This window comes from Athene noctua, chromosome 1 (assembly GCF_965140245.1).
Source record: "Athene noctua chromosome 1, bAthNoc1.hap1.1, whole genome shotgun sequence".
Classification (NCBI taxonomy): Eukaryota; Metazoa; Chordata; class Aves; order Strigiformes; family Strigidae; genus Athene; species Athene noctua.
In genome coordinates, this window is record NC_134037.1 from 74,236,895 (window position 1) to 74,261,326 (window position 24,432).

At 41.7% G+C, this 24,432-nt stretch overlaps 1 protein-coding gene across 4 annotated transcripts in view; it reads right to left on the reverse strand.

Annotated features, from left to right (window-relative positions):
* Positions 1 to 24,432, reverse strand: part of LOC141956246 (SAM and SH3 domain-containing protein 1-like) — a 572,685-nt gene that overhangs the window by 26,427 nt on the left and 521,826 nt on the right. For 2 of the 4 annotated variants that reach the window (XM_074896587.1, XM_074896589.1), the window contains 4 exons: positions 23,416 to 23,528; positions 21,602 to 21,703; positions 7,058 to 7,190; positions 2,195 to 3,030 (listed from right to left, as the gene is read on the reverse strand). In XM_074896587.1, coding sequence (XP_074752688.1) covers positions 2,195 to 3,030; positions 7,058 to 7,190; positions 21,602 to 21,703; positions 23,416 to 23,528 — 1,184 coding nt within the window. Of the gene's footprint in view, positions 1 to 2,194; positions 3,031 to 7,057; positions 7,191 to 7,385; positions 7,671 to 12,461; positions 12,566 to 21,601; positions 21,704 to 23,415; positions 23,529 to 24,432 lie in introns of those variants that run through there. The other 2 variants (XM_074896591.1, XM_074896590.1) reach the window with 2 other exon arrangements.

Below are 24,432 nucleotides of genomic sequence, written 5' to 3' on the forward strand. Positions count from 1 at the left end.
AGTAATCCCAGCAATGAAGAGAGGACATCTGGAACTGCTCTGAGCAAACTTGTCTGTCAAAGCAGTCAGAGCTCCTCTTAAAGCAGTCTTCTCAGAAAGCAAAATTCTGTTGGTTAAAAGCTTCTGAATAAACGTACCATATTAATGATGCTTATTGTTTCATTATGGACCTCCCCACACATTTAACATTTGACTTGCACTTTCAGATTCCAGTAGCGACCTTGGCAATACTGTACCAAACAAAAGGTCTGTGGATGAGGAGAGGGATATTCAATGGAATGGCCATGCAATCAAAAGTATTATCATTTTGGGAGAAAAGAAAAACTGAGGCGATTTGAAAATTTCATGCATGTCCAGGTCACTGAAACAAATATAAATGGCAAAAATGAATGGCAAGGCAAGACAGAGTGACCAGTTCCACTGAATACATAGGCATTGCAATTTCCCTGAGGTTGCAGCAAACAAACATTAAGTGTTTCTAGGAAGGAGTGGCATTAGTTGAAGTTTGCCAGCTTTTTGTGGTTCCAGGAAGAAGTGTGTTGAAAAAACTAGTAAGAGCAGCGTGTCTCCATCATTTATCCCATTCAAATGAGGCTGGAGGAGCAGTTGACTGAGGAGTTCCTCAACAACAACAACAACAACACGCTATCCATTTCTTCTCCATTTGTATCTCTGTGAACAAGCAAAAGTCAGTCCAGATGGTTTTCTAATGAAATTACTATAGTGAGACTACTTATTAGAAGAACTGAAAAGCTTGTTTCTGTCATCTGTATTTACAAAGACAGTTTTAGAGGGTATTTTTAATTATGGGGCATCTCTAGCACATGTGAGTATGCTCTTTTGACTGAGATACCCCTATTATTCAACCCGCAGAAGGATAAGTAAGGTTTCTCTTACCATTGCAATATCCTTATGGGAAAACAATGTCTTTTGAGTACAATGTCTATGAAAATAAACAGTACCCTGTGAATGGCAGGGCAAACAGTCAATGCAGAAGACATAGTGAAGCTGCCAAGAGACAATGTTCATGGTGTTGGGTAGAAAAAACCTATCTGTTTTGTGGCCAAAGAGCGACAAGTAAACCGTGAAGGCTTGGTCACCTCCCACAGGTTATTCAAGGAGACCAAGGCTGTGACGCATATATCAAGAATACCTCACACCTGAAGAAATGATGCAGAGACCTCTCAAAATAAAATCTGTAGTTCAAGAGGAAAAGCTGTTCCTACTGTATTGTTCACTGGAATATCTTGCTTCGTGTTATGGATGCACTGCTGTTTCCACCCACTGAAGTATGGAACATACCTACATTTTCAGCTAGACAACAGACTAGCTGTCTCAGCTTTGGAGATCTGGCTGGCCCCAAAAGGCAAGCTCCTAGGAAACTCAGCATCATGGTTAAGGGAACTGTCAAAACTGGGTCACATAATCAGGAAACAGCTTTGGATCTCTCTGGAATGCTCAAATCACTTAATTTCCCATTGTACAGGACAACTTCTTTTTTTGGCCATTCCTTGCTCCCTTTCCACAATGCTCTGAAGGAAGGTGCCACCTTCATCCCATGATACAAAGAAGGAGCAGTGGCCAGGGACAGAGCAGAAGGGGCACTTCTGGTGGTGGTGAGCAGCAAGCAGGAAGGCAGTGTCTACGTAATGTAAAAGTCCCTGTCCTTCTGCAGCTGTGTGTGTAACAGAAAACAGAGCTGGGTGGGTGAGTTGATGAGATGCAAACTGAGAACGGGAGGGCCAATATGAGGCAATGACAGCAGGAGAGAAACAGAGCACAGTTGACTAAGGATGCTCTAATCCTCTGAAAACTGTATTCATTTCTCGTATCCCTTTAAGAGAATACTGACTCCCAAAGCATCACAAAGAACATACTTGTAGCATCTCAAAGCTCCTCTGTTCACCAGTGATCTCAATTTCTGCACTAGGTGAATTTAAAAGGCAGCATTTTGTCATATTTGCTCTCTCACATTTGAGTTATTCTGTAGACATAGAAACTTCAGACTCAACAAAACTCTTCTCTGATGGGATTATATCAAACTCTTCCCTTACAGCTGAAATACAGTGCTTAAGATTTTCTAATGCAAGAAAAGCAGAAGCACTGAATTTTAGTTAAAAGTATAGAGCAGAAAGTGTTGACTGCAACCTCATAGAAACTGGAAGACCGCCTTCATGGCAACTCTTTGACTCACAGACTTTTGGTGGATTCTCAAGAGAACCCTTTTAGTACAGCGATCCACTGTGGCAGCCCACTTCCTCTTGGCCTCCTCATCCTCTTCCAGCAGGCATCTCCTCAGGTCCTGCTTCTCGGCCTTGCTCAGGGTCCTGTCAGTAACGGGACGCACCAGCTGTGAGAGGTTGAGGTGACTGTACAGGCTTCTCTCCACCACATAGGTAATATTGAACTCGCTGACAGAAGAGCGCCCTCGTAGCCTTCTGTTTGGGAAGCCACAACCTCCACCCCCTTTCGTTTTGTGCCGCAGCAATTGTAGGTCGCAAGTTGTGGTGGATGCTCCTTTCCTAGCAGGGCGCTGGCAAAGAAAAGCTCTGGAACAGGAATAGTTAGTATCCATTTTCTTCAATCGGATCTGCTTCCTTACACTCTGAATCTCCTCCAGGGACACCAGAAGATGGTGCTTGTGCCTGTTGCTGTCATAAAAGCAAATGCTTTCTGTACTTACCCCATGGCTCAGTGAGCCGAGGCTCTTCTTCATCTCCCCATCTGTCAAGGAGCGGCAAACTTTCTGGGTCTTCTCCTCTTCTGGGTAAGAGAAAAATGTCCCGAGTTTCTTGGGAGGCTTGATAAGGCCACGGCTATCAGTTTTGCTGAAGGTCTTCACCAGCTTCCGGTTAGCTCCCCATGTATCAAGACTGCTAGATGAGGGCGAAGTAGTGAGTGAGTCTGAGTCGTCCTCTGGCTGCTTCTCGCAAGAGCCGTCAAAGTAGAACTGCTTCTTATGAACTCCAGAGTAAAGTGCCGATCTGTCATCCAGTATAGGAGAGCTGTCGAGTGAGTGCTCTTCCACACCTACAGGGGACAAAAGCAGTACACCACATGTCATCGTTCATAATTCACCAAGATGTTTCCCTATAGAGCCTTACTGTATTTATTTAAGATACCACCCTCTTAAAATGGAAGTAAACTTTTCCTGATATAAGCAGCCCAGAAGGTGAGTAGATAAATCTGAAGCAGTTTCTCTCATTTGTGAAGTAAGAATTCTGGGGTGAGTTAACAGTAGACAGATGACAGCATCCTGTAAGTAAACTCATTGTTATTTTAAGTTTCTCTCTTTCATCTGCGGCTAAGACCACGGATGGTCTCACTAAGCACCCCTTAAAAGCTGGAACTGGGATCTGTTTCTCATGTTTTTCTTCTGATACTTGCATATGATGCTCAGCTCTAGTGAGATTATAATCCATCAGAATTATATCCAGGTATTAAAAACCGAACAACTATCTCTCAGGTCCAGTTCTCCAGTACCCAGTGCTGCTGCTGCTGCTGTAGAAAGCAGTATTCTTCCCATAAAGCTATGGAGCTGAGCTCCAGGATGAAATGAAAAGTTCTGTGTTTTCAATAGAAAGAGGCACCAATTTTAATCACACAGAATTTACTTGAACAGATACAAAGAAAAAAAAGAAGGTCAAATTGTGGGTGTGCCAATTTTAACAGTGTCATAGTAATGACAGAAGCAGTTGGTTTTCACCAAACATATATTTCACAGAAAGGGAAGACAACTTTTTGCAACACAAGTACTGGATATGGGCAAATGGCCAGGTCTCCTTTCTGGAGTGGAGAGAAGAGAATGAAAGACCTGAAACCGTAAGTACTTTTCACATTTACCATTTAAGAAACTTCTCTCTGGTGCTTTCTTCTGAGCAAAGTATAGGCTCAGGTATTAGATGCAGTAAAAAGGAAAGTCAAACAAGAGGACACACCCTCCTCAGTCCTGCCTGACAAATTTCACAGCATTCATAGGCATGTATCAGAAATACACATAGAAATGTGACTGTAATTATTTCTTGCCAGAATGAATTTCTTGCCTGACTCAACTTTGCCTTCATATTTGATTGCTTCCACAGTCTTACAGCAGAGCTAAATTTGAACCATTATCAAAATACCTATGCTTTACTAAACTCAGTAACAGGGGACACATTTCAAGATGAAAGAAGATCAGTTGCCATGCACAGGCTTCCTTGTCTCACCTTCAGTTCCTTCTGTTGGCAAAACATATTTGACATGTATTTGCTGAAACCTGAGATGCTATTTTACCAAGATTAAAGCTCACTGTGACAGTGAAGGGATAGTGGATCATATCTGACACAAAACTTTCACTTTTGAAAACTTTTCTGGGGTAGGTCTGTAGACTGGACTCTGATTTTGACACCACTTACACTGGCTGTCTCACTTGCTCTTTTTCCCTTCTACTTCTCAATTTGAACAGAAAATAGACATTCTCATGAGACTGAATGTGTGCTGATAAACAACTTCAGTCCACTGAGTAAATATGTTTTTAAACAGCTTGTAAAATATGCATTGTGTGTCAACACTGTAACAGATGTTATTTGGAGTGAGTCCATGACACAAAGCCATAATGACACAGATGTAGATGCAATTTGTTTTTAAATGCTATATAAGAATGGTGCCCAGGACTTAGGAAGCTTCAGTTATTTAGCTCACTAGGAGCAGACTAACACAAAATACACATAGATTCAGATATTGGCACATTCTAGTGAGTATCAGATCATCCAGACATAGATTTAGTGTGATAACACAGTCAACAGAAATGTGGAAGAAGGACCTGGGACTATGGTAGTTTTCTTCAAAAACTACAGGAACGTATAAGGGAAATATGGCAAAGTTGTTTTCAGTGAAGAAATTTTTCAGGACGTTTATAGGGAAACTTCCTTCTGGGAAACTGCACAATAGTTTTCAAACCAAGCCTAGTCTCACATTTTGTTAAAGGCTGTTGAACACTGATGAATTTATTGAAATTTTACTGATGTTACTCAACCAAATTTTATAGCCAAATCCCCAAAACCTAACCATCTAGGATTTCACATTACTTCACATTTGTAACACAGATTCAAGTAATGGCAGCAAACAGCTCAAGAACCAATCCAGTCAATTTCAGGTAACTTGGAAGGCCAGACAGCAATCCCCGAATTTGACCACAGTATTTTTTGTGATCTTGCAGAGCCCTCTGGTATATCCAAATAGGAATACAGACCTACATTATGAGATATGGGGATGGATAGCATTTATGAAGCACTTTTAAACTGCCACATGAAAACTTGGGTGTGGGGAGAATTTACTGAAAGTCATAGATATTTACTCCTCATGTAGACTTGGCTACTTAAGGGGCCTTCTACTTATGTAGAAGTTATGCAGAAGTAATCCACGTTGTTATTCAGCAATAATTGTTTTTGCTACAGTTTCCCAAGAGACCATCTACAAAGGAACTCCAGAGTGCAAACTCAGAGTTATAGATAATTAATTCAGAAAAGCCTGGAGTTAAAACAGAGAAGACAGGCAGGAGATGGAGAAAGAAGGAAGCAGAGAAAGTTTTTTTTGGGAAGACAATTGTTATTTCAGTGATTTTTCTGTTGGGGGCAGGGGTGGAAAACCAGGGGGAAAAAAAACCCTGGAAGGGACTGGGACACTTAAGTGAAAGACTGAAGAAGAAACAGAAACTGAGGTAAAGCACCATAAGAGCAGGAATAGAGGGCGAAACAGTTAAGATGTTGATGGGAAAGTCTGGTCAAACTGCAGGAAGGCATCTTCACACCCAGTGGCCCCTGGGCTGCCTGTTCCTACCCCTGGAGTCTCTGGCTGATTGCTCCCTGCAGCTTTTCCCAGGCCCACAGGGAAGGAGGGGGTAGGAAAGGCCTCTCTGTGGTCCCTTCCCCAGAGAAGGGTCAAAATAGCCCTGTTTTGTTTGCCCTTTCTCATAAACCATGTTTTCGCTTCCAAGGTAACCCAGCTTTATGCTCACCCTATGAGGTGACAAAACCTTTTCAGACCAAGACAGTTGCCCAGTCCAGAGCTCTAGACTGGCCATGCCTTTCACACCAGCCAGTAACAATCATCGCACAGGAGAGGCAGGCTAGATCATAAATCTGCCAACGGCTTCCTGCAACACACCCAAGACGATGCACACATTCTCTTTAAATGCACTACGGAGAAATCATAAGAGGGCTCAGCTCACTGCAAAGCTGAGGGGAATCAGCATATGATCCCGGGAAGGCCACTAACATAGAGAGGTGCCCACAATTCCAGTGAGGGCTCAAGCAGGGCTGCACAGAGAGGCTCCTGAGGCTCAGGCTCCATTAATCTGAGGGCTCACACACAGATACAGGTCCTCTGGAGTTAATTCTACAGCACGGCATTCCCAGGAACTGAACTCCGCTTCCCGTTTCCCCACCCTCCTCCTCCTCCCTTCTCTCCCCCTCTCTTGGCAGCAGGGCTCATTCAGGAGCCAAACTGCAAGCAGGCTCCCCTAGAAGTAGGAGTTAATATTACACGAGGCAGTTGCTATCCCACAAGAATGTCTGATAGAGTTTCTGTACTTCTGCCCCAGAATGATGCCATGTGACACAACTCTACCACCAACCAGCCACTACTCTCTCAAAACTAGAAAGAGCTTCACCTGTGTGCTGACCCAGGCCTTGGAGGAGGGAGCAACATGGTGGTGGCTGCGCTTACCTCCTTGCTGAGCCTGTGGGGCAGCTGGTTGGGATTGCTCCTACTCTTATTTCCTCCCCAGCATGGGTCAAAACACGTAAACCAAGTTCTAATCTCTTAATGAGGGGCTCTCCGGCGCTGCTCTGGGAATACCAGGAGATCAGCAGTAACCACATCCTAGGCTGTCACTTTCCTCCTTCCAGTCTCAAAATACAATTACTTGGGTAAGGCATGCACCATAGACAAGGCAGTCTTTCCTACCGTCCTTTAAGAACACTCCACCCCTACCTCCCCCAGCCCTTCACTTTCTGTCCTCCCTCATCAGAAACATGTATTCACAGAGAGTTTTAACCACATGCATGTTGCTTTTTACCTTCTGTGCTGGGTTTTTTCATTTCTTCCACTCTTATGAGTTTCTTCCTGACCCTGCGAGTAGAATTCACCAGCTTGTGCAACCTCTTAAACTTCACCGACTCCTCTGTTTCATCATCAGATTGTTCTCTTGACTGGCAAAGAAACAAAGTGAGTATTAATAAAGTAGTAGTTCCACGGCTTGCTCCTTCAAGTCAACCCAGCTCATCTGCTGCGCTGTGTCAATGCAGCTCTGTAACTGGTGTTATATTTTCAGCCCAGGTCAGACAGAAACATTTAAATTACTGAGAGTTTTCTTTTTTTTTTCTTTTTCTGAAACCATGACATACCATTTTGATTTCTAAATCTGTGCAACGTAAGATCCTAGGCATTGAAATGCATTCCTGCCCTTGTCTGTCTTCCCATGCATTGTGTAATAACTACTTCCACGTCCTCTCTCAGTACGTTTCAGGCAGGACTCTTTCCCAGGGATCTTCTTACCATACCAGTTATGCTCCTGTGGTTTGTGTCAGTCACTGGTCTGTCTGGCATCTCAGAACTTGCTGTTTAAACCTGGTTATAAACAGCTTCTCCAAACTGAAGCTCTGTCATTGACGACTTCTCTTTTTTTTCCCCCCCAGTCTTCCCAGAAAATCAAAAACAGCAGCACAAGAAAGGGACGGAAGGAAAAGGAAGGAAGGAGGAGACCTCATCTGCCTTGCTCATGAACTGCCACAGCTATAAAATATTCCCTTCCTCCTCCCTACACTCCTCCTGAAGGCTCTCGAGGCTGGAATTAAGATGGACACAGCATTCCTCCAGCACTGACCAAGGGAAAACTCTGACCTTTTCAGATATACAGTGCAGTCCATATTCCCCAGCATCCCGTTTCGTTTTGCATCTGATCCAGTATGCTCAGTTCCAGCTGTTTTCCCTCAAGTATCAAACATTACAGAGACAAAAAAAAATTCCCCTCTCTCCAGCAGCAGTGACACAACAAGCTGAAACAATCCATTCCTTGTGAACGAGAAGACGACTTCGATTTTCAAGCCAGATCCAACGTTCAATGTGCTACTTCCTCTGTTTTAATCAGTTTAGAATGTGGAAGGCGGTGGGGGGAGGGGAAGGGAACGGGAGAGCAGAGGAGAGGAGGCTGGTAGGGCTCTCCAGCTCGGCCAGGAGAGCCCTGGCACTCTGCACTGCTGCACATTCCTGCACGCAGCGTGGGCTCCAGCTGGAGCGCGGTATGGATCATATACCTTACTTTGTTTTCACCGCGGTCCCAGCCAGTGTGCTGCGTTCCTAATGGTTGGCTCCAAAAACCCTCATGCAACTTCCTGTCGGCACAGCTATCTGGGTTTCCGCAGCACGCTCATCCTTTTTTCTCCTTCTCCTTAATTAAACTTTTAAAAAAAGAAAAATCCCCAACAAACGTATGCCAAAAAAAAAAAAAAAAAAAAAAAAGCGCGCCACCCTCTTCTCCTTCCCCAGCAAAAATGCTGTCTGCTTATCCGGAGGTTGAATAAAAGACAGGTCAAATATAAAAACGTTTTCTGCTTTTCTAATACACTTAAATATCAGGATGTGGTAATAAACGTAAATGCCACGGGGCAGGACACTGATTAGCAGTTGCATGAGTATGCTTTCAAAGGCACCAACAGTGCCTGAAGGAGCCAGAGCAGCTCTGAAAGCCTACCTCACAGGCACACACCTCCCAAGGCCAGCAGAACCACACCAGAGCAAACTTCAGCCACTTTCTGCAAGGGCACTGGCTATTACTGATTTCCTACAAACTTCATGTTACTCCAAAACAAGAAGGAATACCAAATGGACCACATACGGCAGTAGGAATTGCCATTCTGCCATTCGAGAGCCACAGAAATGTGTTTATTATGGGTACAGGCTGGTAGGTAATTAATAATCTTCCCTCAGGAAAAACAGGGCTGTAAAGAGAAGTACCAGACTTGTTTATATCAAGATAAATTAAGCAGCAAGATAAGCATTAATTCAGAGATCATGGCTGGGACAACTTAGTGACATGTCAAACAACAAGACAGACATATTTAGATAAGATGATGAATGGATTATTGACTGTAATCAAGAAGTTCAGTCAAGACTTCTTAGGCCATTAAGTGCATCCTGGCAAGCAACCATCATGCATACCCTGCACTCAAGATATGTTTATTTTAAATGCAATCACTTTAAGTCATTGCTTTCCTTCATTACTTTGCATACACCCTTGGTTTGCAAGACTACTGTTTGTAAAACTGTGAGCTCTGTTAGACTTAGAGAACGGCTCATATCTGGTCCTCCCACCCAGGATTTCATTAAAGAATAACCAACTAGCCTTACTTTTGCACCACTGGTATTCGATAAAGAACTGTCTCCCTCAGGGTTATGAAGACTCAACAACAAGAAAAGTTTTACAATGTCTGACATTTGCATTCACGACTACCACCATGAAAGCGAGCACCAAAATAGCCTCAGTGCAAGGTACTGACATCAAACCTGAGTGGGTGGTACAGGGCGTCCCAACCACACTTCAAAATAAATAAGACCCATTGTAATCAAGCGCCAGCTGGTTTTCCCTACCACTTCAGGACTCCTAGCACCCTTTGAGCCAGGGTCCTCTGCCAGCATCGACAGTGCCAGCGCCTGCCTGAGAGAGACGAGAACAGTTCTTGTTAAACACAGGAGCTGCTGGACAATGAACTGACTGAAAACAAAGTCAAGTGGCATGCAAGATCCTCTGTAAAAGAAAAAGATGGCTAATAAGTTTATGCAAAAATGCTTAAAAACACTGGTGACTACGTCAGTGGTGCTGATCAGGGAACTTCAAAGTGAAACGTTCGAAAAAGGGTTACTTTTGATTCACTTCCTGGTTTTGAAACCTTTTTTTTTTTTTTTTAAATGCCTTGAAATTATCAAAAGTTTCCATTTTGGCACATGGGAAACGGAGCTTAATTTTCCAGCACAGGCAATGCTTTCTTTCACAGCTAATATTAAACAGAAATGTAAAGCATTCAGGCCCATAAGCGACATATTTGGAAATCACTGAACTTCAACGCTTTGACTTCCCTGACCCACTCTACCCTCCCTGCTTCCATGGTGACCAAATTGCTTTCTTTGGTGGCTGTCCATTACTTCAGATGGGAAAATCACCCCAATCTCCCTAACGCATGGTGGGCTGGGCAAATGGCTTCCTGGACAGCTCTTGCAGCCAGGCCTTGCTTTGATGCAGACAGCTGCCAGCCCCCCTCTCACCCTCTCCCCCGTTAACAAGCGCTTCAGTGTGCTGCAGCACTGCAAAAGGGTAGACACAGTTTGTTAAAGAGGGAACGATGCATCTGCAAGAGGCGAGGCCGAACGCTCTCTGGCATGGGAGGAGGCCATGCTGCACCCCCCTCCACCAATGCCTCCCAGCCCCTGGCACATGGCTGTCCCATTAGGCCAAGCCTCAGTGTCACTAACGCGCTGGTAAAACAGCCAGGACCCCTCCATCTCCCTGTCCCTCCGTGCACCACTGGAACAGGCCTCTCCCCATGCTCCAAGGGGAAAACAAATGGATTTGCAGTACTGCAAATAGGAACAACTTAACTTCCATCTCCTCTGCTCCAAATTTTTCCGTTCGAAAGCCCATATGGCTCAACTTTTAATTATTTTGGCTAATGCTGTATGTAGTAATTCTGTGGTGAATGCTTAAGTGTTTCATTTCTGGTTTCCAGGGCAACATTACATCAGATTGCAGACAGCTGGCTCCACAGCCTTAAACCATAACAAATTGGCCAAAGCTGATGCACAAAAATCGCGCTTGCTTTAAAGCGAGCACAGGGCTCGGCTGGGCTGCCGGGGACACGGTGAAGCCTACGGGGCCCCCTTGGCGGGGCTGGCCGGGCGGAGCCGCCTCTCCCTGCGCTGCCTGGAGCAAGTGCATCCCCGACATCTGCAATGCTCTCACGGTGCGGAAACCAGCCAGCTTGGAGAGCTCGGCTGCACAAACGCGCGAAGGACTACAGGGAAACAGGGACTAAATTAACAGCATCTGGAAATACCGAGGACTGCATGCAGAGGACTGCAGCCACCACGTACCACATGGCTGGAAAAGTATGGAGAGGCCAAGGCCCATCCCCACCACCCAGCTCTTCGCCGCTGACAAACGTGGCCACAATTCTACGAATATGCTCAGAAATCCAGGAGAGATCAATTCCCTCTGCTACCTCTAGCGTCTCTTCTGCTTGGAAAACTTCTCTTTGTACACCTCTAAAGGCCACGCTTTGCATCAACTCATATGTAAGATCAAAGTAAAAGGCTTTACGTTCAGAAACAAATAGGAAATTAGCACATGTACTTTGATATTCAAGGAGCTCTCTACGGTTCTGCTCCCAGCACCCTCTTTGCTTTCTCTCCCACTTTTCTCACGCAGGCTCTTTGCTGCTGCCTACTCCGGAGGCAGGGCACATGCCTTGCTCTGCCACTCTCTAACATCCAGCCCATTTCACATGCCATGGCAATAACTTGGAAATAACCTCCCCCTTTGAATTAGTGCTTCACACACACACACACACACACAGAAAACTAACATTTATTAGGGTACTTGGAATTAACTGGCAAAATGTAAACCAGAAATAAGTAGCTAGCTTTCGGCAGGACTCTGTTCGGAAACACTTCAGGGTTATAGCAGCAGCCCTTAAAAAACATGATAGGCAAAGCCTGCTAGCAAGGTCCTAATAAAAATGTTAAAGAAACACTAGGACAATGTCCTGTTAAAGCTATCATAACTGATTAATCTGTTTCAGCCCCATAAACAAAAACATATGTGACTTTTACATGAGCTGTGTGAAGCCATTTAGAGAGATATTAAAACTTTACAATTCATTTTATGTCCAATAATAGTTCAGCCCCAAACTGCAATCTCTAGGAAATCTCCCATGTAAGAAATAAGGAAATCTCGGTATCTAATTAAGCAAAAGTTGCAATTATTTTTGGCTATCAGACAATTCTTGTTCAGCAAAGTGGGGCAAAACACAACATTTAGACTCATGGGCATATCGCATCACATGCCCCAGCCCTGGCTAGCTCACTTCAGAACTATGAGCTCTATAGTAAACGCAAAGAGATTTTGCTGTTCTCTTCAGGAGACGTGGCTACACGTGTCCTTTCTTCTTTGTAACAGGCTTTACATCCGCCAAAAAAAACAACCATTCTAACTTTTAAAAAATTTTTATTAAAGATGCCTGGATAAAGTCAGAGACAGGAAAATAGAACAGAAAAGAACTTAAAAGCCCAAGCAAAGGAAGAGGAGAACTGAGAAAAGCTATGCATGCTGTGCTGTGCCTAAGAATAACCACAAAAGCCTTTTCTCTTTCTCCCTGCCTGAAACAGGAGGCACATCCTTTCCACATCACGCTACATGCTCAGTGACTTACCAGCTTCGGCATTTATAGGCCTAAAGCTCAGTTTCGAGTAATTCCCCCTGAGTCCTCAACTGCTGTCAGCTTCGTAACCCTAAAATTTAGGAGCAGACCCTTCTTCTTAAGTATTGTATTCGCTCCGAATCTTGCGCACAAAATGCCTCTTCTCTGGAGTTACATTATCAGACACCAAACTGGCTCTGATTCCAGCGCTGAGTATGTAAAGAAGAAAAAAACGTGATGCTGGACTCAATTAGCTGTTTTCTGCTCACTGATTGATTCCCCCAGTTACTTGCTAGCTGCATAACTTGCAAGAAAGGCATAAGTCATCAGCTCTAAGCAAATCTTCTATTCACCACAAGGAAAAAAGGGAGTGTTGTACATGGCAAACAATCCCTGTTTTCACTGACGAAGGCTTGCTGACCTCTTGCTGGCCTCCAGTTCCTTAATTACTGTCTATGGAATTTCAGTGAAAGAAAAAAATACAGAGAATCTCTGCAAAACCAGGACGAAGACTGACCCTCAAACACGACCGCTAGAGTGGAGGCTGTGTCTATAGGAAATATAACTTAAGCCCTTTACCAGACTTTTTTTATTTTCACTTTTTAACTCTTTTGACAAAAAGCCCCCCTGAGAATTTCCCCTTATAAAGGGCTAATTTGACAGAAAAATAAACTTTGCTTAAATGTTTTTTAAATTAGTGAACTTAGATACTGTTTTTTTTTTCTTTTCCCTTGGTTTCAGTGCTATAAAAAAAGAACATCACTAAGAATTGGAAAGGCAAATGATGTTTAATTCAGAAATCTCAGACTGGTCTAGAATTAACCATGTTGTGGCTTTATGAAGCATTGTAGCATGACTTCCAACTTCTCCTCCTAGGCTGGGCTCAGACCTCCCTTTCTAAAAACACAGACTCAGAGATGCTCAAGTAAATTGGCACTCCCCTTACAGTCAACCATACCTAATTCCAAACCTTGAGACAAATCCAGAATTTGGACAATTCTTCTCAGAACAAAAGAAAACATGCACCAAAACCTCTACAAATTAGAAACACTGATACTCACTGGTGGAAAGCAGTAGCAAAGGCATACCACAACAGCACCTTCTCTAAGCCAAAAAAAGATTCCCTTTACTCAGGAGCATACCATCAATGGTCAGTTAATTTGGATTCACCGCAGATCAATCACTCTGTAAAATCACAGCAGGACAAAATATCTGCTTCCTCTGACGACTGGCTGATTTTAATGAGTCACCTAGCCAAATATCCTTTTGCAATTTCTCCATCTTTGTACTAGTGACCATACACAACTTTTCTACTCCCTAGTGATCAAGTAAACTAGGTTTACTGGCATGTTGTAGCTGGGTTCTTACCCTTGAATTACTTCAGCCCCAAAACTCTGATGTAAAACCCTATGGAAAATTCTAAACTTCAGATAAAACCAGCTAGTGGTCTCCAATTTCAATAACATACCAGCCCACATCAAGTGAAACATGACAGTAACTTCCTTGAAATGTATCCCAAATTCCCTTAAAAGTTCATGGCCACGAGTGAAACTGATCTAAGTTTGGGGCTTTGCAACTTGAGTTTTGAAGGTTTTGGTTTTCATTAAGAAAGTTTAGCAAACCTCTAATCCTTGCAGAGGCTGTTTGTAGAAAACTGTGAAGGTCAGCTGCGATATCCTGAGGTTACAAATAAAGGCCTTCAACATTTTTAACAAAATGAACAGAGGTCATAAATGTTTTTGCCACTTCATGTAATTAACCACAAGACCATGAATTGCAAGGGCCCTGTAAGTCTAAGACGTGCAGTGAAGTGTCAGCCCCCCCAGGTAGCCATGTCTGTGTTTGGTCTCTGATTACTTACACGGAAATCAAAGGAGTATCCAATGGCTAGTTTGGTGAAAGATATATTACACATTAGCTGGTGACAACATTGCTTGCTGAAATTAGTGGGAAATATTTGTCATAAGTAACAAGAGCACAAAAACTTAGTTCTCCCAGGAGATCTGTCTTGATACTAGAATAGCTGCTTAGGCAAATTCCTAGATGTTAACTGTTTCCAGGTTTTAGTTAAATAATTTTGAGAAGCACATTGCCGATGTTTGCATCTGCAGGCCAGACACATTTCCTCATGGTGAAGTGTTTCTCTCACTGATTAGCATAATTAATTTTAATGACATTACAACTGTACTCATGTACCACTTGTCATAGGTATATGTGACAGAATGAAGCTCTACATTGCATCATTCCATATCTATTATGATACAGCATTCTTTTCCAATTCTCCTGCAGACTCCTCTACACATGGGGAAGAGCATCTCTTAACAAGGCTCTCTCAACTGCATCTTGTGTTTTGGCAAGGCTAAGAGCGCCTGGGGCGAATCCCTACTCTTTGGTGTACGCTGTACTATTAATGGAATACACCACTGGTGCTGGAAACCAACCTTCCTGCATTTCGGAAAATGAAGGATGGAATTGCAATACATGAAATACAGCAAAATTCATATCAGAGAAAAAAAGAAAAAAAAACACCACAACAACACAAGAGAATGAGAGCCCTTTAGTGAAGAGTGCAGTAATATAAATTACATTCTATATTATTTTCAACAATCAAACTATTAATGTTACCGTCCTAAGTGTAAGGAAGGAAACACCAGTGGCAGGGAGGGGGGGCAAGTGGTAACCAACAGGAGCGCAATTAAAATTTTCTATTGTACCACAAGTAAAGATTATTCAGCCTGGGTCTGCCAAATAGGGCAGTGAAACACATGGCTTTTGAGATTCCCAATTCTTGAACTGAGCAAGGCTTTGTTCCAATTTAATAGGCTTGGTCTTAGAAAAGATGGGGGCAGGGAAACCACATTATGGATTACAGCATCTCCTGCTGGCTGACGGATGCAGGGAGAATAGGAAAAAGCTGTTACTACTCTCCCCACCCTCTAGGTAATAAGCAGAGAAATGAGGCAGCAGTCCAAGGGCAAAAAGGTATAAAAAAGCCAAGTAATGTGTTGAATATTAAATTAATTTGCCTCCTCACTTCCCACCCTCCCCAAATATTTTGCCAAACATTTTGCGGTAAAGTAGGCTTCTCTGAATGCAGTCAAAACAGAAGTGGTTATGAACACGCTTAATTACAGTCACTGCCTGTGTGTTACTGTAAGCTCTCTTCTCTGACTCATGATAGCAGGAAGATTTTTCTCAGAGACCTTACAACAAGACTAACTACATGCAGTCTTCACATCCGCAGGAGCAACTCCTACTGGCAACGAGCAGGAGGTTTACTTGGGCTATATTACTGCCAACTGCTCAGTACAATCCCGTGGTGACAATGTTCAGTCCCACTGGGGACACATATCTAGCCAAGTTGTATCTGATGACAACATGGGCAGGTCTTGCATGGTAAATAGCACTTAAAGAAGTGATATAGTTTTATTCCTAAATAAATGTGTTTCTCCTGCAAATTCTAAAGCATTCTGGAAAATTTCAGACAAAATACGTAGAACACTGTAAGCAGTGTTTTTACCAAACCCAATATAAACACACTGATGGTCTCTCACTCTGTTATCATAACTCCACAGCACTGACCTTACTTAAAACTTTGTGCTGTGTCCTGGGAACTGTAATGACAATTTGTGTTACTCTCATGAAGGTTTTTGTATCACTATACCCATGGGAAACCCTGCTCTTATGCATGCATAGAGAGGGGGGAAAGATCGTAACAAAGTATGTCCTAATTCTTTTGCTACAAGCTTTCACTGAGAGGTGCTGCACACCTTCCCTGAGATCAGTGGAAAAGAAGAGCAGCCCAGCACCTCCCAGGACAGGTCCCTGTGGTAGGCACATAGTGTGAGAATTTGCCACTATCATTTTGAAGTTGTGTCCTATTATAAGCTCTTTCTTCATCATTACTGTTATTAAGCACTGACAGTCTTATAGCAACTTGGATAGTAATAATAAATACAGCATCCAGTACAATGGGGCACATCAGTGCCTTTCAGAAAATCTTAACACAAATTGGGTCACTAGACTCTATAGAGCAAAGATGAAAGCTCTGCATTCATTCATAACCATGCTCATCATCGGCTCCCCTCCATTACTTCAAAGAGCATGCAGGGCCTGGAGGCGGAAACAAGCTCTTGAAGAAGAATTGAAACATAGAAACATCCTCTTCCATGCTTCAGCCTTTCATGGAAAAAAAAACTTAGAAAAAATGGTGAGTCCTGTGATAACAGCAAAAACCAGGCTAACAGTGCATAGCTTTCAAAATATGCAAAGTATCCATGTTGCTTCAGCTTAAACACTACTGTTTAAATTAAAAAAATCCAACTCATCATACCCTAGTCTCCACTGATATCCAACGCTGATTGCCAATATGCATTGACTTTGAGTTTAGTTCTAACAAGCTAAACTGACTATACCAAAGGAAGAGCTTTTTCCCAAATACTGTAACAGTCCTTGTAGCATAAGGAATAATAATGTTAACAAATGCTTAAACATTTTAAGAATCCATCAATAATATGAATAAAAATTAATTTTAAAATTTCTGTATTTAGGAAGTATCCACAATCTGAGCCACTGGAATACAGTATAACCCTGAATAATGTGAATTTGCTGTAGTTACATTTAGATTTACTCTCAAGATAATTGGTGCTACAGAAGTTATATTGTAACTATTTCTTTTCTTTCTACTCTTCACACTTACCAAACAACACAGTAATGACTCTCATGAGTCAAGAGATAATTCTATCAGACTTCATCTTTTGTCAGTCAGCTTTGTACCACAGGAAATACAATCCTGATACAAAAGCTTCAGCATCTCTCAGACTGAAATGAATATGACCCAAAGACCATTCTCATCTGTTATTCTGCCTTTGACACTGGTCATAGACACAAACCCAGTAATGCACACCCTTTCAACTTTTAGCCCCATTTAACAACTTGGTAAATGAAAACGTCCTCAGGAAATAATACGAAAAACAGGGGAAAGATTATCTCACTCCAGCTAGAGTTGCTGCTGTGTCGACTTGATTTGCTGCTGTCTGTTACAAAGCAGATTGATACAAGATGGAAATGAGAGGCAATGCAAAGGGGAGTTTTCCCCATCATCATCACCATGGCAGGGTAGGGCAGGGAGGGCACTGCAGGCTTCCCACTGCCCACCTGAGGGCCATACTGTTGGAGGGAGATGCTGTTCTTGTTCTCCCCGCTCATAAATTTTATGGCCTCTCTCCTGAGGCTGCTAAGGCCTCTTGTGGCAGGTGGGGAGGTCTTGGGGGAGCACAGCACAGCTCACTGCAGCACCCTTCAAACGAAGGCCAGCTATGCTACCTGGAAACTTGCGTTATGAGCTCTGGACGGCTGATCATTATCTGCTGACCAAAACTGAAACACAGAAGCCTGATGAGACCAACAAAACAGTTCAGTCCAGACCTAATTACAATTTCATTTAACTTCCATGTACTGAAATGGGTCAGCAAAGTTTATTAGTGGTTTGAAATGTTTCAGTGGCAACACATGTATGATACACACTTCTGTCACAACCTACCTCCTGCTTCTCTTGTTTCCCTCACTCCCGCATTGAACATGGCGACTGGTACCAATTAACAGTCTTTCAGCAGAGGACACGTGAAAGGATTTATGGTCATTTCTCCTAATGCTGGTCCTCCAAACTGGTCTGGAGCTGTACCAGCGGGGCTCTATGGACGAAGCAGCCCTGTTCTAGATGAACTAAGAATTTCAGTGCCCAGAAGTGATGAAATGAGCTTCTATCTTTAAGAAGCATAAAAGGCACCTCAGTGTAAAGCAAGAATGTGATATAATTTTGAAGTACTCTCTTTCCCTGGACTTTCTGACTCCTGAGGACAAATGGGTCCTTATCTAATATCCAGAAAGGGATCCATTTGTAATCTGCACCTGCTTTACATCCCAACTCTTGGCACAAGGCAATGAAAGCTTGTCTAGCATTACTGTGAGCAGTCTTCATTCCAACAGAGACAGAACAAATATTCAGAAATAAATTTGTTAAAAAATGATGAGGCATTTTAGACTTTAGATATAACTGACTAAAAACAGTTTCAATTGGATTCCCACATTAGCGAATAAATAACATGCATACTTTGCTGTGAGACAAAAGGACCACAGTAGCAAGACTGAAAGCTACAAACTGCTCTCCAGTGGCAGAGAACCAAGTCACCTACTGACTTGGCAAGGCCTCTGTTTGTTTGTTTCTTAAGAGCAAACAAACAGGACATAAAATTAACAGCACAGCAATGACATCAGGCTGCCTCCCTTCGGATGCTGAGATGATGACCCTTCAACCCTTCAATCCTTTGCCATATGTCCTTAGGATTTAGTTTTGTCATGGTACAAAATGCAAGTTTCCATTTCCTGGTACAGTTACTTAAAAGAGGAGGAGCTGGGAAAAAGAATCCTTAAATCAATCTTTAAAATGAGTCAAGGATCAACACCAGTGATGTTAGTCATAAACACGATAGCTATACAAGTTGTTTTTTTTTAAAAAAGTGGGTTTTTTTCCCTTGAAAACAACAACAACTAATGATATTTGCCCTTTAGATGTTGTTTTATAGGTGGCTGTTCTTATGCTGTGGGCAGACCTGACTTGAAAGCAATGGAGTACTTAAACATTTGGAACACTCCAGACATTCTGTTTTCATTTTTAGATTCTCTGATTGCTTAGATTCTACTCCATCCCCCGTGCTCTGAAACGTAGACCTTGGACAAAACTATACCAAGATTCTCCACAAAAACCTAGTGACCCATTCTCTCAAGTCCTCCTAACTACCAGCAGGTGTCTCTGCCTGTGAAGATAAATGTAAAGGGCGAAAAAAAAAAAAAGCTATTATACTAGTGTCCTGGTATCTCTTAAATCACCACGGTTGCCAAACAAATGTATAGCAAGCAAGCTAAAAATTATTTTTTTCCTAAATTCCCTCGATCTGCAATTATGCTGCGATTTGCTTTTATCATCTGTGCGTACAAAATGTTTACAAAATGATCAAATATGATCACAATGTTCCATTAAAAACTGCCTAGTAACAATTTGGCCATGAGACTGAAAAAGAAAAGAAATTAGAGAAATGCCAACAGAATCAGAAGAGTCACTGTCCAAGGAGTTTTAATTCAAACCAGAAAGTTCAATTTCAGTGACTCATATTTTCAATTACTTTCTGAGGTTAGAAAGCAGTGGGCTACCTAACAGAATATTTTTAATATATGGAAAAACATCTTTGCTTCATGGCCTCTATAAAATGAGTGGGGTAGTTCTGAGATTCCAAATTTGCAGAGTACAAATCACACAAATGGCACTGAAAGTTAAACCATTTGGCAAAGAAAGGGCTTGAAAATGGCATCATCTTTGCATGTCTCAAAAGCTGGTCATTTCAGACTAACAGAGACGTCCTTTGACAAAACGATCTGAGTGAACGCACACCCTATCTCCAGACATATCTGATACTTTGCACTGCTTGTTTTCCCTCTTGCACATCAATTACAGCCCAAAGTCTTTCACCCCAGCTAACCCTAGTTTCTTTCTTGTCCACAAAAAGAGAAGTCAAGCTGAGTTTTGTTCCAACATGAAGTTTCTTTTCTGCAGATGATCTGATTTTCCCTTGAAGGCAAGCAGTTTCACAACTTCTGTTAAAGGAGCAAGGGCAAAAAAATCTTAATGATGGAACAGAGATCCCTCATTGAAGTTAGCAGGAAGATGGTTCAAATCCTACCAGAACAGCAGAGAGAGGTAACAGAGCTCTTGGCTCAAAGTGCAGAGATGGCTTAGGAAAACATTTTTAGAGAAAAGGTGCCAAGGTGTTCTATTAGGGAGGAAATACTGAGTCATGTTCGGTCCTCAGAGATACATACAAATTTTGTTAACTTCAACACAAGTGTAAACCACTATCAGAAGACTTAACAGAGAAATTCAGTATCCTTCTGAGATTTGACCACAGTAAATGAGAGTTTTGAGACATTTATGCTATAGGCACCTTAGCCAAAGGCCTTAAGAAGGGAAAGTTCAGGCTATAAATATTAATAAGGAAAAGATCAAGACATATTTCAGCCAGCTAAACAATCAGGATCCTTTCTTCTTTATTCTTTGCACATTTCTGATAGAACAGAGTATAAGGCAACATCACTCCCCCTCTGCTCCTATCTAACTAAAGATAGGCTTTTTTTTTTTTTTTTTTTTAAATACAAACAAGAAACTCTTCTCTACCTCAAAATATTTTAAACATCTCATAAAATGACATAGCATTCCTCTTTTCATTTAGGGATGAGAATCTGTCTGCTGCAGCTAGCGGGAAATTCCATCAACAATAAAATAAATAAATAAATCAATGGTCTCAAAAGTGTATGATTCAATTATATGGGTAACAAAGAGCTTGGATTTGACAGTCAAATGTGTTCTTCTCTAAGATTTATCTGTGAACTTTCAATTAGAGAAATGAAGTGGAATAGAATACTCAGTGAAAATGAAGATATTTGGAAGAAAAAATTAATTGATTCAGTATGGCATGACACAAAGACTATCTGGTGCCCATAAAAACAACAGAAGCTACACAGCTCAGAAGTAAAAATGAGGGAGGAAAGCTGCCTTACTGCTTATGGGTCTGGCAAAAGCTGAAAAGTCTCTGGGCTGAGAGTTAGCAAATGCAGAGAGAGAACTGTTTGAAAGCAGCAGTCAGCTAGGACTTAGCCAGACTCTCATCTAGAATCCATCAACAAGGACTAGGAAGGCCTGAGAAACTACTTCTCAGTTACTGTGAATCAGGAAAGTGAAACAGTTCCTTCTAAGCAACCTAAAAAAATCTTTCCTGTTTCTAAAAAATCTTTTAGAACGTGGGCATTTTTGCCTGGGATCACTTGTACTTCAAAAGTTCAGTGACAAAGGGCCATATTTTTAAAAAAGAAAGAAAAGAGAGATTATACAATAAGCCTGTTAATGTCTACAGCAACAAACCTTGCAGATTTAAAATCCATGTTAAAGATTTTTTGCAGACAGAACATAGTGTCACAAGGTCAAATGACACATTTGCTATGAAGGAAATCACCAGGTAAATCAGGATATTTCTGTACTGCAGTAAAATAATTTAAATATTAAATGATACCAGGGAGCTATTATCAGAATGACAGGTACTTACATTACAGTTGGAAGACCCATCAAATGTTGAGTACGAGCCATCAGCCCATTCTGTAGCATCTACAGTGCTTGATTGCCTGTGCTGGGCTTCATACTCTTTCAGCTGAAATTTGAAAAGACAGAGAGAACATTTCCCAGTGAGAAGAAGCTATCGGTCTTCATTAAAATAGCAAGAGTTAATGTCCTTTCAGGTTTTTTTCCCCACCCATATGACTATGGAATGGGGAAAATCAGAACTTTTGCACCGCATGTCTCACTTGTTCAAAATAATTAGTTTTAGAATCGGAAGTTTTAATGAAGAGATTATTTTTTTTTTTTAAAGGAGTGATCTCTAAATACTGAATTTTGATGAACTGTCATTGGTAAAATATAAATTACACATCCTCACCTCAGAGGCACAGTGTACAGCTGACAGACTGAATCACAATAGCCTGCCAATTTCTTTGATAAAGAAAATGATCTGCAGTAAAGACTAGGAACCATCTTTTATAATTTTAAAGCAAAGGACCATCTTTCCTGTTTTCCAATAAAAGGCTTAAGACATAAAACCAATCCTACTTGAGTAAAACTGTTGAGAGGACCATCAAGAACTGATGATATTTAAAAAAAAAAAAGTTGCCACTAGTAGCTCAGACTAGCCTCACTAGAGGCAAACGGTACATGTACATATACAAACCATACAGATGCGGTACAACCCTCTCCCCCCAAATTTTTTAACAGCAGAGAAGTAAAAGAATTCCCAATATTGCCACCCAGTAATTTTAGAATTTTGCTTTTCTTTTCGTGATGTGATTTTCAGCAAAGCAGTATTTCTTTCAGACAATAACATAACTTTATATTCTAGGATAATCTATTTCAAGGTGTAGTATATCAGTATAGAAATTTATCTGAGTGCCAATTCATGATGTAAATCCTGTTGTCTACAACTCAAATGGAACTCATACAGAATATCCTGTGTTCCATCACAGTATTTTGCACAAGGGCACAAAATCAAAAGTGGTGTGGAAACTTCAGCACTAACCTGTTGGCTCCTGAGCAATTAAAATCTCAGTCCTATTGCTGCATAAATACAATACCTTACAGTTATTCTTCTTGTGCTTTATTAACATTCAGATTTTGTAAGGAAATACTTGTGACAGCCACTGTACTTATTAAAAAATACATCTTCATTGATTTTAATGCCAAATATCAAAAAGAGCTGAACATGATTTCTCAAAGGCTATTAAAACAAAACATCACCTTTTTGGCTAAGAGACAAGCAGAAAAAAAATTTAGCTTAAATGTTAGTATTTTTTAAAGTTTTCATTGCTGAAAATTGAAGATTTCAATCAAACTGCCCTTCAGCCATTAGCAGCAGGAAAATAATAATATATGTGTTCTGAAACAAGTAAGACAAGCTCAGCAAAACTTGAAGCATTCCATTTAGCACTTAAACACATGTATGAATATATATAACAAATAAGGGCTAGTATAGTTGAGATTCCTCTCCCTTATTTTAGATTGCTGCAACAAAAATGTCTACACTTGAGCTTTTCTCTGATTAGCACCCTTTATTGCCAATGGAGAGAAGTAAATGCTTTGAGGACTAGATTAATTTACCATGCACTGGAAATCTTTTTTGGTTGAGCTAAATCACACTTTTCCCCATAAACAAAGGAATTGCCATCTCATTTATGCTACCTAGTGCAATGTGACAAACAGGCCAGCTTTCTCCCCCTTCACCTGCGTTTTCTAAGCAAAGGAAAACTCCAAATTGGTATATCCTACATCCTAAAACATGTTTTTCAAGGAAACTAAAGTATGTACATATCATACCCTAGCAAGTGCTTCCTCAATGGTGATCATCTTCTCTTTGACCATCATCATTAGCTGGATCCGTTCCTCATCACTCATTGTGATCTCACTGGCCACATACCCTACATCCTCTCCTGTGGGAAAACGCACAGAGATAAGCACATGTCATGCACAAAGTAGGGTACAGTGAAACTGGATTTTACCCAGTGCTCTGAAATCTGGTTGCCACAGGAATCTGGTGGCTAAAAAGTGACCCTCCCCAGAGCAGGCTCACAGTATGGTTTCAAAGGACTGAATAATTTGGAAGTAACTGAGCAAGAAAAGGAAGTAAATTAGGGCTAGAAAACTAAAGTGACTTTGACACTGAAAGCAAGAGTGCATGACAAGGAGAAATAAAAAGTGACCGTCATCACATAGTTATTGACTCTGAAAGACAAGAATCAAAAGAGAAAGAGCTAATGCCAGAAAAGTCCTGCACTCAGCCCTGTGGAAGCTGTCAAAGTGGAAGCCTTTTCAGGAACGGTGTGCTGGGACCTTGCAGCTCTTTACTGAGGACTGGCCACATCCCCCAAAATATCCAGGCTAGCTAATTGGCCACTAAGTTGGCACACAGTAATGGATGTATTTGGGCTCTCAACTCCAGGACCTCTCCATTTGGTATGTACTTGGCATGTTAGCATGGACAATTAGAACTTGCCTTGAGAGCCAGCAAGGACCTACGCTTAATTGAGAGTGTAATTGTGCCCCTTTTTGACCTCCAAAGTGGGCTCCTGTCATCTTTCACAATCCATCTGAACAATGACATGGTGACATAGAGGAGCATCTGTTTGCAACACAAGGATCTAACAGCTACACATGAGGAAACAGAAATTTTCTCTGTGAAGAGAAATACTTAAAGCCATGCACAGCTGCATCTTTGGGAGACAAACTAGAGAAAGACACCTGACAGTTTAATTGGAACCGATCCTACATTTGCACTAGTCACCAGATGCACTTTTACTACTCCTTGTGGTGTCTTCTACAGTGAGAGGCCGGATT